This window comes from Nannobrachium achirus (assembly GCF_963921795.1).
Source record: "Nannobrachium achirus genome assembly, chromosome: 22".
NCBI lineage: Eukaryota > Metazoa > Chordata > Actinopteri > Myctophiformes > Myctophidae > Nannobrachium > Nannobrachium achirus.
In genome coordinates, this window is record NC_137829.1 from 15,800,342 (window position 1) to 15,814,480 (window position 14,139).

General features: G+C 40.4%; 1 protein-coding gene across 1 annotated transcript in view; it reads left to right on the forward strand.

Moving 5' to 3' along the window:
• Nucleotides 1–14,139, forward strand: part of LOC308307447 (titin-like) — a gene marked incomplete at both ends in the record, with an annotated part of 241,805 nt that overhangs the window by 119,419 nt on the left and 108,247 nt on the right. Inside the window, 9 exons of the mRNA XM_080752712.1 lie at nucleotides 141–407; nucleotides 1,352–1,491; nucleotides 2,136–2,262; nucleotides 6,007–6,149; nucleotides 8,251–8,374; nucleotides 10,430–10,696; nucleotides 11,790–11,887; nucleotides 12,631–12,799; nucleotides 12,917–13,186. Of these exons, the coding sequence (XP_080608838.1) occupies nucleotides 141–407; nucleotides 1,352–1,491; nucleotides 2,136–2,262; nucleotides 6,007–6,149; nucleotides 8,251–8,374; nucleotides 10,430–10,696; nucleotides 11,790–11,887; nucleotides 12,631–12,799; nucleotides 12,917–13,186 (1,605 nt within the window). The remainder of the gene's footprint in view (nucleotides 1–140; nucleotides 408–1,351; nucleotides 1,492–2,135; nucleotides 2,263–6,006; nucleotides 6,150–8,250; nucleotides 8,375–10,429; nucleotides 10,697–11,789; nucleotides 11,888–12,630; nucleotides 12,800–12,916; nucleotides 13,187–14,139) is intronic.

Sequence of the window (14,139 nt, forward strand, 5' to 3'; positions counted from 1 at the left end):
GCTGAGATTGGCTCCTTTTACCGAACGTTCGCCCCAGAATAGGGACACCGGGGTTCAAGTGGTTAATCTGCATGCCACAACTGTCGGTGTGGACGCTCAGCGCAATGGCTTCACACCGTGAATGTTGTGTTGTATTCCAGAGGGTGATCTTTACTTCACCACCAAGCTTCAGAACTACTCGGCGGTGGAGACGGATGAGGTGTATCTGGTGTGTGAGCTGAGCAAGGCCTCAGGCAACGTCAAGTGGTACAAAGACGGTATTGAGATCTTACCCTCCAAGAATATTTTAATCCAGTGCGACGGGAAGAAACGCATTCTGACCATCAAGAAGGCGGCGAAAAGCAGCATTGGTTCGTACAGCTGCGACTGTGGCTCCGACAAAACCACAGCCACCCTGGACATCGAAGGTAAAGCAGACGGAACCGAGGAACCGATCCGCCCTCTGATCCACCAGTCATCCATCCATCCCTCCCTTTCTCTGTCACTCCTTTTCCTGTCCTCACCGATTACACAGATGTTGATTTTCTGTCACCGCTTGTTGTTCATTTCATGGCTGACTGTGGTCTAGATAAAGTTACTTGGTAGCACTTTATAAGCCAACAGAGATGATTATGTAAAGGACAAATGGCATTTATTTTAAAACATTCCAAATAAACACATTTGTCAATGTGCACAAACAGTGTGTGCATAATTAATGATCTTATATGTATATATAATCATGTTATAAAACTATTTAGTCTTTGTCAAACATGTCATGTTCAGCATGTACTTTAATATTGATAAAGCACTTGGAAAAAAGTTTTAATTATCATTTCTGAATGTGTAAATGTTAATAAGCATTTGTATTGAAACATGTCCTTATAATCTAGATCTTTTTGTTTTTAGTCCGACTGTGTAACATTCATTTTAGTGTGTCTCTTTGACAACATCTTTTTTTTTTAATTATGGAATGGTTATTTGAAATATATACCAGTGAAAAATTATTATCAATAATAACTTTTTTTTTATTGAAAAAGTGACAGTTTATAACTTCAAGTTAGTTTGGTTAAAAGGCTCATGGTGTTGGCTTATTATAAAGTGTTACCACATCCTGCTTTCACGCATTCTGTGAGCCTCTCTGAATAAGAGTGGCAGCTATACGCCTGAATGTTATTCAGCTCTAAATGTTACACCTCTATACTGTATGTTCTAGCTCTCTGAATGTATGCTAAAGCTATGTTCATGTTATCTTACATTTAGTTCTTCTCATTCTTGTTCTACTTCTTCTCAGGTGCCCACTGTTCCCAGTTACCATAAAAAATGTTCTTGTTCTAACTACGACTTCCTCTGTTGCATAATGTGTCCTTTTCAGAGCGTGAGATTAAGTTTGTGCGTGCGCTGAACAGCATAGAAGTAACAGAGACAGAGACAGCCAAGTTTGAGACAGAGATCGATGAAGTAGAGATCCACGCCAACTGGAAACTGAAAGGAGAAGTTCTCCTCCCCTCTACTGTAAGAACAACATCTCACCCCAACATCTCCAAACAAAGTTCCCCCCTCAAATCATATTTACCCAACTAGTTTCTACTCATGTTATTTTTACATTATGAAGGCTGTGGGCTGGAAACCTTAAAATATTTATAAAACCCACAATCTTGACTACTTTCACTTTCAAATGTATTCAAATATTGCAAAAAATAGCCGATCTGCAAGCTAAAAAGTGTGTCGCCTCACGCCATGTTGTGGGCTTGTAGATCTGCTGTTTTCGCAGAACGTTTGCCCCCAGATGCTAGGGTGGTTCAATTATCTTTTCTAGAGCACTGGTTCTCAGCATTAGGTCCGGGGACCATCAGAGATCCACATTGACCCATAAGGCTATGTAACTCCTTGAGTGTATAAATTGGTTTTATACACTCTAGGAGGATTTTGCAGTGTAGATTGGGTATCCCAGAGATTAAAAAGATTGGGACTACTGGATTTCAAACTGAGATTCCTTGAAATAAAAGTTGCAAATCACTGCTCTAGAGAATCATAATTTGCTTCCTAAAACTAGAGACTAGACTTAAAACTAGATTGGTAACAGAGGGGACAACATTTTATAAAGGCCATGATGTCCCCGTATGATCCTGTGTGACCCTGTATGATCACGTCTCTAGGATGTGGAGATTGTGGAAGAAGGAAGCAGACACACGTTGATTCTGTATAACTGTCGTGTGGACATGGCTGGAGCCATCGACTTCCAGGCAGCTAACGCCAAATCTAAAGCCCAGCTCAGGGTTAAAGGTAACTGAAGAATCTTTATGTGAAGACTCGCCTCTTCAGACTCCCAACTCATCCGCTAGCGCTAACCTCTTCAGACTTGTCATATGTCATGTCATATACCTTAACGCTAACCTCTTCAGACTCCCATCTCATACCCCTCGCGCTAGCCTCCTCACAGCTGTGCCTGTTGCGTTAATTGGTGTGTGTGTGTGTGTGTGTGTGTGTGTGTGTGTGTGTGTGTGTGTGTGTGTGTGTGTGTGTGTGTGTGTGTGTGTGTGTGTGTGTGTGTGTGTGTGTCTGTGTGTGTGTGTGTGTGTGTGTCTGTCTCTCCGCTCTCATAGTTGAACAGCGGCATGAAAATAGGACCACAATGTTAAGAATGAACGAATGAAAATAATTGACCTGGTAGCCTGGTTTCAATGTACAGATTGTTATTTTGTGTATTGTTTTAGACTGATGCTATGTTCTTTCCCTGCATTCTATGTATGTGCTTACCTTGCTTGTAAGTCACTCTGGATAAGAGCGTCTGTTTAATGCCTTAATTGTAATTGTAATGTACACACACTCATACATGTGGCTGACTAACATGCGATAATACCATGATAATAAGATGTGACTGACATCCTGGTTTCAATGTACAGATTGTTATTTTGTGTATTGTTTTAGACTGATGCTATGATCTTTCCCTGCATTCTATGTATGTGCTTACCTTGCTTGTAAGACACTCTGGATAAGAGCGTCTGTTTAATGCCTTAATTGTAATTGTAACACACACTCATACATGTGGCTGACTAACATGTGATAATACCATGATAATAAGATGTGACTGACCTAGATAAAGTATGTGTTGTGTATACGTCTGACATGGTGCATTTTAAAAAGCTTTACCTTACACAAAGGTGTGACTGGGTGGACATTTTACAGTGCAGGCTCAGAAATGGTTTGTTTGTCAATGCAGTTAAAACTACAGATTTAAATGGTCAAATCAATTCATTTGCACTTATATTTACTATTTAGAATGTGGGACTAATCACTGTATTTGAAGAATGGAACATAGATCATGTACATTCACCATGGTTATTATTAGATAAATTATTAAAGATAAATATGGATCTCTAAATCCATAGTTAAAATAAGAAGAGACGAGCCAAAGGACTATATTTCTTATATTGCTGTATTGAGGAGAGACAGACAAGGTAGACAGACAGTTCTAAATCTCTCCCCACCCTAACGGTAGGTCGAGCATTCTCTCTCTCCTCCAAGATGGAGGAAAACATGTATATAAAGACATACAGTTTATGACAGTAAGAAGCGTGGAACTCATTCATTTGTTCCCATATCATAACAAGGAAGTAGTAGGAAGAAAGTGCCACGTAGTGTTTTCCACCACTAGTGACTTATATCAGACAGAGGAAGACAGTGAGTCTGGTGACATACAGTATAAACCAAAACATGATTCTATTCAGGGCATTCAAAGTTATTATGACCTTTAATCAGTTTGCCTGAACCTACAGTATGCGACCAAAATGTGGTCTCTTATATACTGTACGTTCAGTTCATATTATGCCTTTATATGGTCATATGAGACTCATACACCAATAACATAATTATGTATCATAATTTATCCTAACAGTTATTATAGTTTGTTTTTCCATTTGTTTTTATTTAATTTTAAGTTTCTGTTTATCAATGTCAGTTTAACAAACCCACATTTTTAACGTGTGTTGGCTAGTTTAGTTTATATGAGTTCAAATGTCACTTTTAGTTTTATACGAACGCCCTCAGTACAAGTGGACACGGCAGTCTCTCTGGGGTATTTGTAACAGGCGAGGTTCAAAGGATTTCACTTACAACCTAAGTACTTCACAAAAACTAAAACTAAGGAAAAGTCTCCTGTGACTTTAAGCTGTTTCACTTAGTTTTGGACAATACAGTTTTAGTTATCTTTGTTGGAAAGCATTCTTTCCTCCTAAAATGTTTAACTATAATGAATCCTTGCTGATCACATCAGATAATGTGACTCTACAGATGTTCATCTGTGGATTCAGGCAGCATTTCAGTATAGAGAGTGACAAGTCACACACCTCTAGAGCCCCCCCCCGCCTTAATCTTTGGTGGCCCCCAGAGGGGTTTGGGAACCAGTGGCCCAGAAGAGTGAGGACTCCCACACCTCCTCTCAGTAGAACTGTCACACATGTTGGCAGCTGTCTGTCACACCACAGTGGTGGGTCCCATGGAGATCAGTGCCAGGGTGTAACTACCAGATGTTCAGGGCTTTCTGATCAGCAGTGGTGGAAGAAGTACTTTGTACTTTTAAGTTCTTTACTTGAGTAAAAGTACTGTAGCAATACCACAATGTAGAAATACTCTGTTATAAGTCAGTGGTTCTCAACCTTTTCAGGCCGCGACCCCCAAAATAATCATATTTGAACTGGGGACCTCCACCCCGACGAGCACTAAGAGTTGAGGAATGACATTTTGTATAAGATGGTTCTATTGTGAAAATAGCCTACATGGATCTATATGATCACAACGCCATTGTGAGCATGTAGATCGGCTATTTTCACAATAGCCTCTAATATTTGACAATTTGGCCAAGGTTTAATTTGTCATTTTAGAGGTATTAAAAAGTCCTTAAATTGTCACTTTAGAAATGTGCATATAACTTAAACTTTATGTTGGTTTGTTTACTGTTGAGTGAGAAAACAATGTTGCACATTAAGTTAATCATCTTTCAAAAATAATTTGGGGACACCACTGTTATAAGTAAAAGTGCTGTATTAATTTGTTTTACTTGAGTAAAAATGCAAAAGTATTGGCATCAGAATACTTACAGTGCCAAAAGTAGTGAAATGTTTCAAATTTGATCCACCCTTTTCGAAAATATCTTGTCTACAAGCTCAAGTTATGAGATTGTAGATCAGCTGTTTTCGAATAGCCAAAGTACAAAACAAGGCTTTATTAGTTAATGTATGTTTTGCATTAATAACTAAATCTATCAAGTAACTTGTAGCTAACTAATGTTTTAGAAATAATTGTAGTGGAGTAAAAGAGTACTGATATGTAATGTGAGTATGAAGCATCAAAAAGTTGTACTTAAGTACAGTACTTGAGTAAATGTTACATTCCACCACTGCTAAGTAGCTATGTGAAGCAGCTTGCTGTAAATATTTTAGGGATCTTGTTAATCCGGGCTCACATTCCGGACAGTTATCAGTCAGTCACCCCTATGCCTGCGCCAACATACATACAGTCAAATTAAATTGTCTTATAACATGATGTTATAGAACAGGAAGTGATGTAAGCAGGTGTGTTCCTCGTTGGGTAACTCCTGGACACGTCATTCTGCCTTTCCCTGAAAATTCCGGCATGGTGATTGTGATTGACAGGGACAGATTGGGGGCCCCCGTCAGTTTGGGCTCTCTGCCAATCAGACCTCTGGGTTATTTTAGAATCGACATGCCTTATCCAGAACTGTCAGTGATTGGCAGGGGGGAGGGCCTGAGCCCCTCCCTGGCTGTTCTGTGCTGACCATTTACATTGAGGTGGTTTGGCCGTATGCTAATGAGCTAGGGTCCCCAGTGCCAAGTGTCCCAGAGGCTCTCTTTCAGTTGCACTGAGGGCTTTCACCAGTGGCCTGTCTCCAGATTCAACCAAACCATGAGGATTATTAGCCACTAAAAAGGATTAACTTTTCTCTGGGGGGATCTTTTTGAGACACTGTTTTTGGGGGTTGACTAACCATGTCTTCTCCCCAATCTGAAGCCCGGGTGATCGGCCTACAGAGGCCTCTGTGCAACGTGACCGTGACCGCTGGGGAGACAGCCACCTTCGAGTGTGAGCTGACTTATGATGACATCCCCGTCGAGTGGTTCCTTGGGGGTACCAAGTTGGAACCAAGCGACAGGGTAAGTGCCACTAATTTACACAATCCCACACTGCAGCAACAGTCTGCAGCCGCACACACATACACACACTGCAATCTTAGACTTAAACTTGTGATTCTCAACCTGTCTCATTTCAAGGACCCCAGTGTGATAAGATTGTAATCTTTGAGACCCAAATCTACACTGTAAAAATGTTGATTTAACTCAGTGTTATGTTAACTCGGAGAGTATACAAATGTAAACAAATGGATCCGTAAGGGTCCACTTGATTCCATTTGTGCTCTCCCAGAATTAAAAATCTGCAACTCCCAAGGACCCCTAAGGGGTCCCCGGGCCCCATCTTGAGAACCACTGCTTTATGATATCAATAAACACTTCCTGTGATGTGCACCTGAGCCTTAATCAATCAGCATGATACCTTTATTTTAAAAGAGCATTCCAAATATTCCTCATAATTTCATACCCTGTTTGTTGTTGGATTAATGCCAACTGAGATTATGCATATTGCATTGTCTTAAATAATAATAATAATGTTATGTCTATTGTTGAATCAGTGTGCGTTGCTCCATGCTTTTCTTCATATAAGGTACTGTGAGGATTGGGATTCCAGCTGAGCATTTGATCTGGGTTTTGAGATAACGCAGGAGGGCTTTTCTGCCCTGCAAGCGTTCTCCCGGTTATTTTTAACTGCTCCCAATGATCGTGAGCGGGGCAGGTGGCAACAACAGCTCTATGACATCTTAATGTTTAAACATCAGAATGTGCTGTGTTAAAATTGGGAGTAATTGTGGTATCGAAATGGTGTTGAAGAGGCCATGCCAGCATGCTTATATCCCCATCATAATGAAGGATTATTTCGATGATGGGCTGTAATGTGATATCTATAGGCTCAGAAGGCTGCAGGAGCTTTTCTGGGCCTGAGCAGTTGTGCAAGACATTATGTTGCATGTTACGTGTCAACACACTGTCTGTCCCACTGTTCTTCCCACAATTAATTTGAAAGATGTCTTTTCTAACTGGTTAGTAGCTGCTATTTCACCGGTCTTTAGAGATAAACCACTTTATACTTGCAATATGCAATCTCACTTGTAGATCTGCCATTTTCAGGTTTTGGACAATTTCCTTAGGAAGACCAGATTGAAAGTGGTTAACCACTTGAACCCTAGCGTCCCTATGCTGGGCATGTCATAATAGACAAACATTCAGTGAAAATAGGTGAATATTCAGGAATGATATCAGATCTACAAGCTCACAAAGTGCCACGACAAGTTTTGAGCTTGTAGATCAGCTATTTTCTGCGAAGAGATTTGGATTTTGGTGGAGCAAACCTAATTCAGACCCCTGGGGGACCCTGATCAGCAAATATTATAGGGTTTAAGTGATGCACTGGGATGTTTTATAGCCATTTGTATAGCTGTATGGTCACCTTACAATTAATTATACAAAGCAGCTTTATGATAGATCTGTGCCTGTAATGAAACGTGTTATATGCAACAAGAAAAAAATACATCTTGTAATCATGGTTCAGCTACAGTTCACATCATCAAAATCAGAAATACTGTCCCAAGTTTTAATTTAAACTGTTCTGAAAGTTCCAGAGTGTGAAACCGGGTTCATTATTAGCAAATTAGGAAAGGGTTTATTTATATATTGTGTTCTATATATTAAACTAAGTAGTGATTCGATTAGAAGAGACGTCTGCCACACCATTGGTTTTAATATGGGCTGGCTGTGAAAGTGATTTTAGACATAAGTCATTCTGTCTCTATTATTGTTACTGTTCAAACAGACGGCTCCCTGCGGGGAGTGACGCTACTATGGTTTCAATTAAATGCATGCAGAAGGTTAAGTTAATGAACTGTACTTCTGCTGAAGTACTTGTGGAGTTAAAACAGGGTCACTGCTGTACTGTTGGTGAAATACGGCCTGCACTTTGAGCAGAGAGAGAGCGTCTGGTAAAGTGGTGTAGCTAGTGATAGCGGAGCCGTGGTGGAGTCGGATAGCACACAGCAGGGTAAATGTAGCCCTAGCTAACCAGCTGCCTGTGTTCATTTACAGCACACTGACCCCTCAGGCCTGCCTGTCAGGACAGCTGATTTATCAATGTTTTTGATTTGCACAGGTGGTCGTCAGGGCGGATGGGAAGCTTCACAAATTAACGCTCAGGGATGTAAAACTCACTGAGGCCGGTGAGGTGAAACTGGTGGCAAAGGACTTCCAGACAGAAGCTCAACTCATCGTGGGAGGTATGTCACCTGATAGATTGAAAACCTTTATCGAATACTCTGAGAGTGTTCAAACGGAACCAAATGGACCGGTAAGGGTCCATTTGTTTCCCGTTTGTGCACTGTGCATTTGGAACCCCTTCAACGAATCCAGAGGGTCCCTGGACTCCACTTTGAGATCCACCGCTCATTTAACATTTAAATCTCCTCTCACAGAGGGAAAGTGTCAAGAATCACACCAAATGCAGTGAACAGAATGGAGTCAATAGAAAGGAGTATTGTCATTGGTGTTGACTAGTCCAGGGAGAATTGCAATAGTAATCATTCAAGGCCTTCATGTCTCAGCATCACCCCTACTTCTGAACATGCTATTTTCATATAATTTATTTATATCTATATCTGGGTTTTTGGGGTGTTCTTTCACATACAACCATCAGATAAGACCAGCACATACACAGTATGTGCACATTAGGGGTACACTTACCTGTTTTTTTTTTTACCCAAACAAATTAGTTATTAAACACTTTTCTGTCAATAAATGTTTTACACAAAAGCTACAAAATGTGCTTAGTAATAGATTTTTCTCATCAGCACACAGAATGAAATATTAAATTAGACCAAGCTTGAAATATTTGTTGAGGACTCCATAATCATCAATCCATGTCTTCATCCCAAGCTGATAAATTCATACACACCTCTGCACCCTGAACAGTGGAGGTATAATGCTCAATGATTTGACATGCAAGTCATGTCTGGAGGCCATGCATGGCATCATATCTACCAGGGTATCAAGGTGCAGATCCCAATTTCTTGTTCTTTCATATCTGATGAATGCACAGGCTAGACCAATCATCTCCAGGTACTGTGGTCAATGTGGAGCTGTTTTTTTTTCTTTTCTGCATCCAAACGGTGGGCTAAGATCTTAAGTATTATACATGCATTTAACTGCAGTAAATAGTGTGGTGGCAGCCATAACTGCCACTGTCATACAGATCTAACTAAGGCTTCTGCTGCTGGTTCTTCTGGTAAGTCTTTCACATGGTCCTTGGATTCTCCATCTGACCAGGCCCGGATCCAGGTCTCTCAGGGCTGTGGGGCTACACCAAAACAAAAGGCCCCCTCAACATTAATCGCACAATATCGGGTGTGTTCGCGTGCCCGGCGAATGCACACAATCGTTTGTTTTGGCACACAACGAGCACGATCAGTAAACCACAGCTGACACGGTTACACTGCCTTTGTATTCGTTTTTTTTTCTTTTACTTAACTTCAGTCTCTGCTATAACTACAGTGTCTATGTCTTACTTTACAAATTATGTTTAGTATGACTAATAACCCCATTACTTTATGGTTATTAGTCGTAGGCTACAAGCTCACAGTATACTGCAAGCATACAACAGTCTGGTCGCATAACAGCACACAACACCCACAATATCACACAGTATTATTCGTTATTATTTACAGTATATACTGTATATGTATATTTATACATGTTACTAGTGTCTGTTTAGGTCTGCTTCATTCTTTACATGCCTATGTAAAGAATATGTGCCATGCTTATGTCTTTCTATATTTATGTGTATTTTAATTTTGTCCTTTTATTATTATTTTATGCAATTTTTGTTTGTAAGTCTGCTTAATTGTGCTTTTCCCCTCTTTTTGTTGTTTGTTTTGATTTTAGTTTCTTACAAAAATCTTACAAAATCTTATTCTGTAAGATTTCACTGATGCAGCAAGGCAACAAAAACATATAGGCCTATATATATATATATATATATATATATATATATATATATATATTAGACAACTACATACAGCAGACAGTTTGTTTTAATTGACAAAAATCTTGCATCACAACGCGTTATGCTATTTTAGATCAGCAATTTTCGAATAGGCCAATTATAAAATTGTGTTAAAGTGGTTAAACTGTTCCTCACTTCGCTGCATGGGGACCCCCCTCAAAGATCCCTGTGTGTGGGTGGGGGGGCTCCCCCGCCGCTGGACCCCACTGAGTTAGATCACCTGTTAACACTGAACCGTGACTAACCGTACCGTACACTACGTCCACGGCTTCAGAACCGCCGGTGGAGTTCACCAAACCTTTGGAGGACCAGACAGCAGAGGAGGAGGCCACTGCTACTCTAGAGTGCGAGGTGTCCAGGGAGAATGCCGTGGTCCAGTGGCTGAAGGACGGACAGGAGATCCGTAAGAGCAAGAAGTACGACATACTGGTCGACGGGCGCAAGAGAACGTTGCTCATCCACGACTGCACCGTGGATGACGCCAGGACATACACCTGCGATGCAAAGGACTTTAAGACCTCCTGCTTCCTGGATGTGATACGTACGTACCATTTCTGCTGTATTAGAGCAAAACCATCAGTTGCAGGCACCTTTCATATATACTGTATAATTAAGCTCAAGGTGTTTTACATTAAAGGACTACTTTCACTCCCATTTTCTTGCTCATTATAAGAAATTTAGCTTACTCTGCGTCTCATTGCTGAGCCGAGCCGAGGACAGTTCAGAAACCTAATCCCATGTAACATCATTGAAGGGAAATTCCAATCCCCATTGATAATAGACTATACAGCCTTTCTCTTTCTGGAAGGTATGCTGAAATAGAAGTCATTGTTGTTATTGCAACAAAAAAACGAAACAAAAAATAATACGTTTCTAATCTGGTTGGAGTTGTGTTGTTGGAACAAACCTGCCTATCGATGACGTCATTGGTATGCAGGTTTGTGAACTGTCCACAGCTGCCCCTCTGAGACACAGACTGAATAGACAGAAATGGTGCCATCTTGTCAATGAGCATTAGTGAGGGCCAATTACATGAAGATATGGTTGAAAATGGGTGAAGTGCTCCTTTAAGTCAGAGAACATGACAGTAATTAGAGACCTTAATGGTAAATCAGTAATGTATATCACACCAGCCTGAAAAAGACGATGACGTGTCACATTTTGAAAATCACCTGCAGTACGTTTTATTCGACAAATGTTTGGAAATTACGTAGGTGTCTGAGTGGGTAGAGAGGCCATCTGGGAAACAGAAGGCCCCTGGTTCGTGTCCCGGCCCTAATCTATGTGTCGAAGTGTCCCTGAGCAAGACACGAAACAATTGCTCATCGGGTGCTGTATTAATAACATCCACTTTTCCTAGTTTCCTAGATTGGTTAAATGCAGAGGACGAATGTCACATTATGTGCAAACTGCCAATGTACTGGGACACAATATAATCCAAAAGAATGGGGACCAAAATTATTATTTATTATTATGAAATGCCATTGGCTTCCCAAGAAATCAAATGTTGCGTTGAAAGTGTGAAGTGACTTGTGACTTTGGGGCTAAGAGACCTCCTGTGGTGTCCTGTCCTGTCCTGTCCTGCTGTCACCTGCTGATGCCATTTAACACTCTGAACTCCTGTTGATTGACAGCTCCACATGTAGACTTTGGAAAACCTCTCCATGACGTCGAGGTCAGAGAGAAGGAATCTGCCAGGTTTGAATGTGAACTGTCCAGAGAGAATGTAAAGGTAAACGCATCAGCATAACCACATCATTTGTGACTTCGCAATTATATATAAATGAATGTCACCTCATACCGCACTTCACAGTACAATTTGCAGAGCAAATGACATGAACCCTTGTCAACAAACGGCATGGTAAATAGTCAAGTAAATAGAGTGCAAAGAAAACAATTAAGATACAAAGAAGCTGGGTACCAGGTAAACATTGAAACTAGCATCTGCCTAAACATAATTCTATCTAAATAACATTCTTAGAGCATTTGTGGTCAAGCAAACACACATTTAAATAGCAACATGTGAACAAGTAACCAACATTGATAGTATAACTACTAGCACCTGTCAAAATAGGTGACAGGAAGGTACATTCACATAGTGATTAAAAATCATTTGGCTTTTCTACTTGACACCACTGACACAGAGTAATGTTAGCCATTACTTTAGTAATTGATTGTGATAACATAATTTACATAACATAATTAACTTCTCAGTCTTGACTTTTTCAGTGTGAAAAAAAAACAGATTAATAATCATTCATTCATTCATTCATTCAGTCAGTCATTCATTCATTCATTCATTCATTCATCCAGTCAGTCATTCATTCATTCATTCATTCATTCATTCATTCATTCATTCATTCATATTAATGTTATTGACTTTTAACAGATTAATATTCATTCATTAATTCATTAATTCATTCATATTCATGTTATTGACTTGCAAACTTTTAACTTGACTTGTTGTGTCCGTAGGTGCGCTGGTTTAAGGATGGAACTGAAATCAGAAAAGGGAAGAAATATGAAATGATTTCAGAAGGTTTTAAACACGTGCTCATTGTGCACAAGTCCGGCTTCGATGATGAAGCCGAGTACGAAATTGACGCCAAGACAAACAAATCCTCCGGCCTGCTCACTGTCGTTGGTAAGAAACGCCAACTTTTAATTTGTTATATATGTTATTTATTGTTAATTATGTATTATTTTTTTTTTTTTGTAGTTTAAGCTCAAGTCATTTAATGTCCCCATCTTCTCCTTACAGAGGAGGAGACGAGGTTCTCCAAGAACTTGGCCAACGTGGAGGGAACAGAGACAGACAGCATCAAGCTGATCTGCGAGGTGTCCAAGCCCACGGCAGAGGTCACCTGGTTCAAAGGAGACCAGGAGCTGCCGGAGGGAGGAAGATACGAGACGATTGTTGACGGGAAGAGGAGAATCCTCATTATTAAAGACTTGAAGATGGATGACGCTGGAGAATACAACTGCAGACTGCCATCTGCCGCGAAAACCACCGGAAAACTAACAATTAATGGTACACACAAGAACACACACACACACACACACACACACACACACACACACACACACACACACACACACACACACACACACACACACACACAAGCACGCACACGTACACAATACACATACACAAACTCTCGTATGCATGTTTCTCATGCTCTCAGATGTAGAAAGAGTTTCTTGATTTGTCAGTGCAGTTGAAAAGCATTACAGACTTAAAGGGTCAAATGTCATCATGAACTATCTGCAAATCTACAAATGTTCTTCTGTGTATTCAGGCCCCATTTCAGTCTAATGAGTGTTAACTCACACACCATTAGAGCAACCCCCCTCCCCCTTTGATCCTCCCACCCCACCCCCTCTGAAGGGGGGGGGGGGGGGGCTGGTTGGGAAGAGTGGCAACTTCCACACCTCTGAGTTGAACTGACACACATAATGAGCAGTTTGACACTGTTAGCACAGTGCCAATAAAGATTAAAGCCATGCTACTGTATAAAATGACTTAATTCCCTGCAATTCATTGATCAGTAGATGAATGACAATTCAACAATAGACCAAATCACAGCTCTTGAAATGACCACAATGGGCTTGTGAAGCACTTCATTTGTTATGCAGTTTTATTATGCGCAAGATAGTAGACAGACACCCCACTGGGATCTGAACACAAAGCAGCTTTGATACTGAAGACTACAGTCTTCATTCACAAACTGCACACATTGTAACTTATCCCCAGCTAAAAATTGCACAGGGAGGCTATTATTAAGCTCTATGAGAGTTGTTTAATAATACAACAGTGTGTGAAACTGACACACCTCTCTACTTAAGCACGTAACGTAAGCCCCATATCATATTTTCACATGGCAAAAAATAGCAGATCTACATGGATCACGACGTGTCCCGATGCGATGCGTTGTGAAGCTTGTAGATTTTGTAATGATCCAAAGATTGTGTGCGATGATGTGT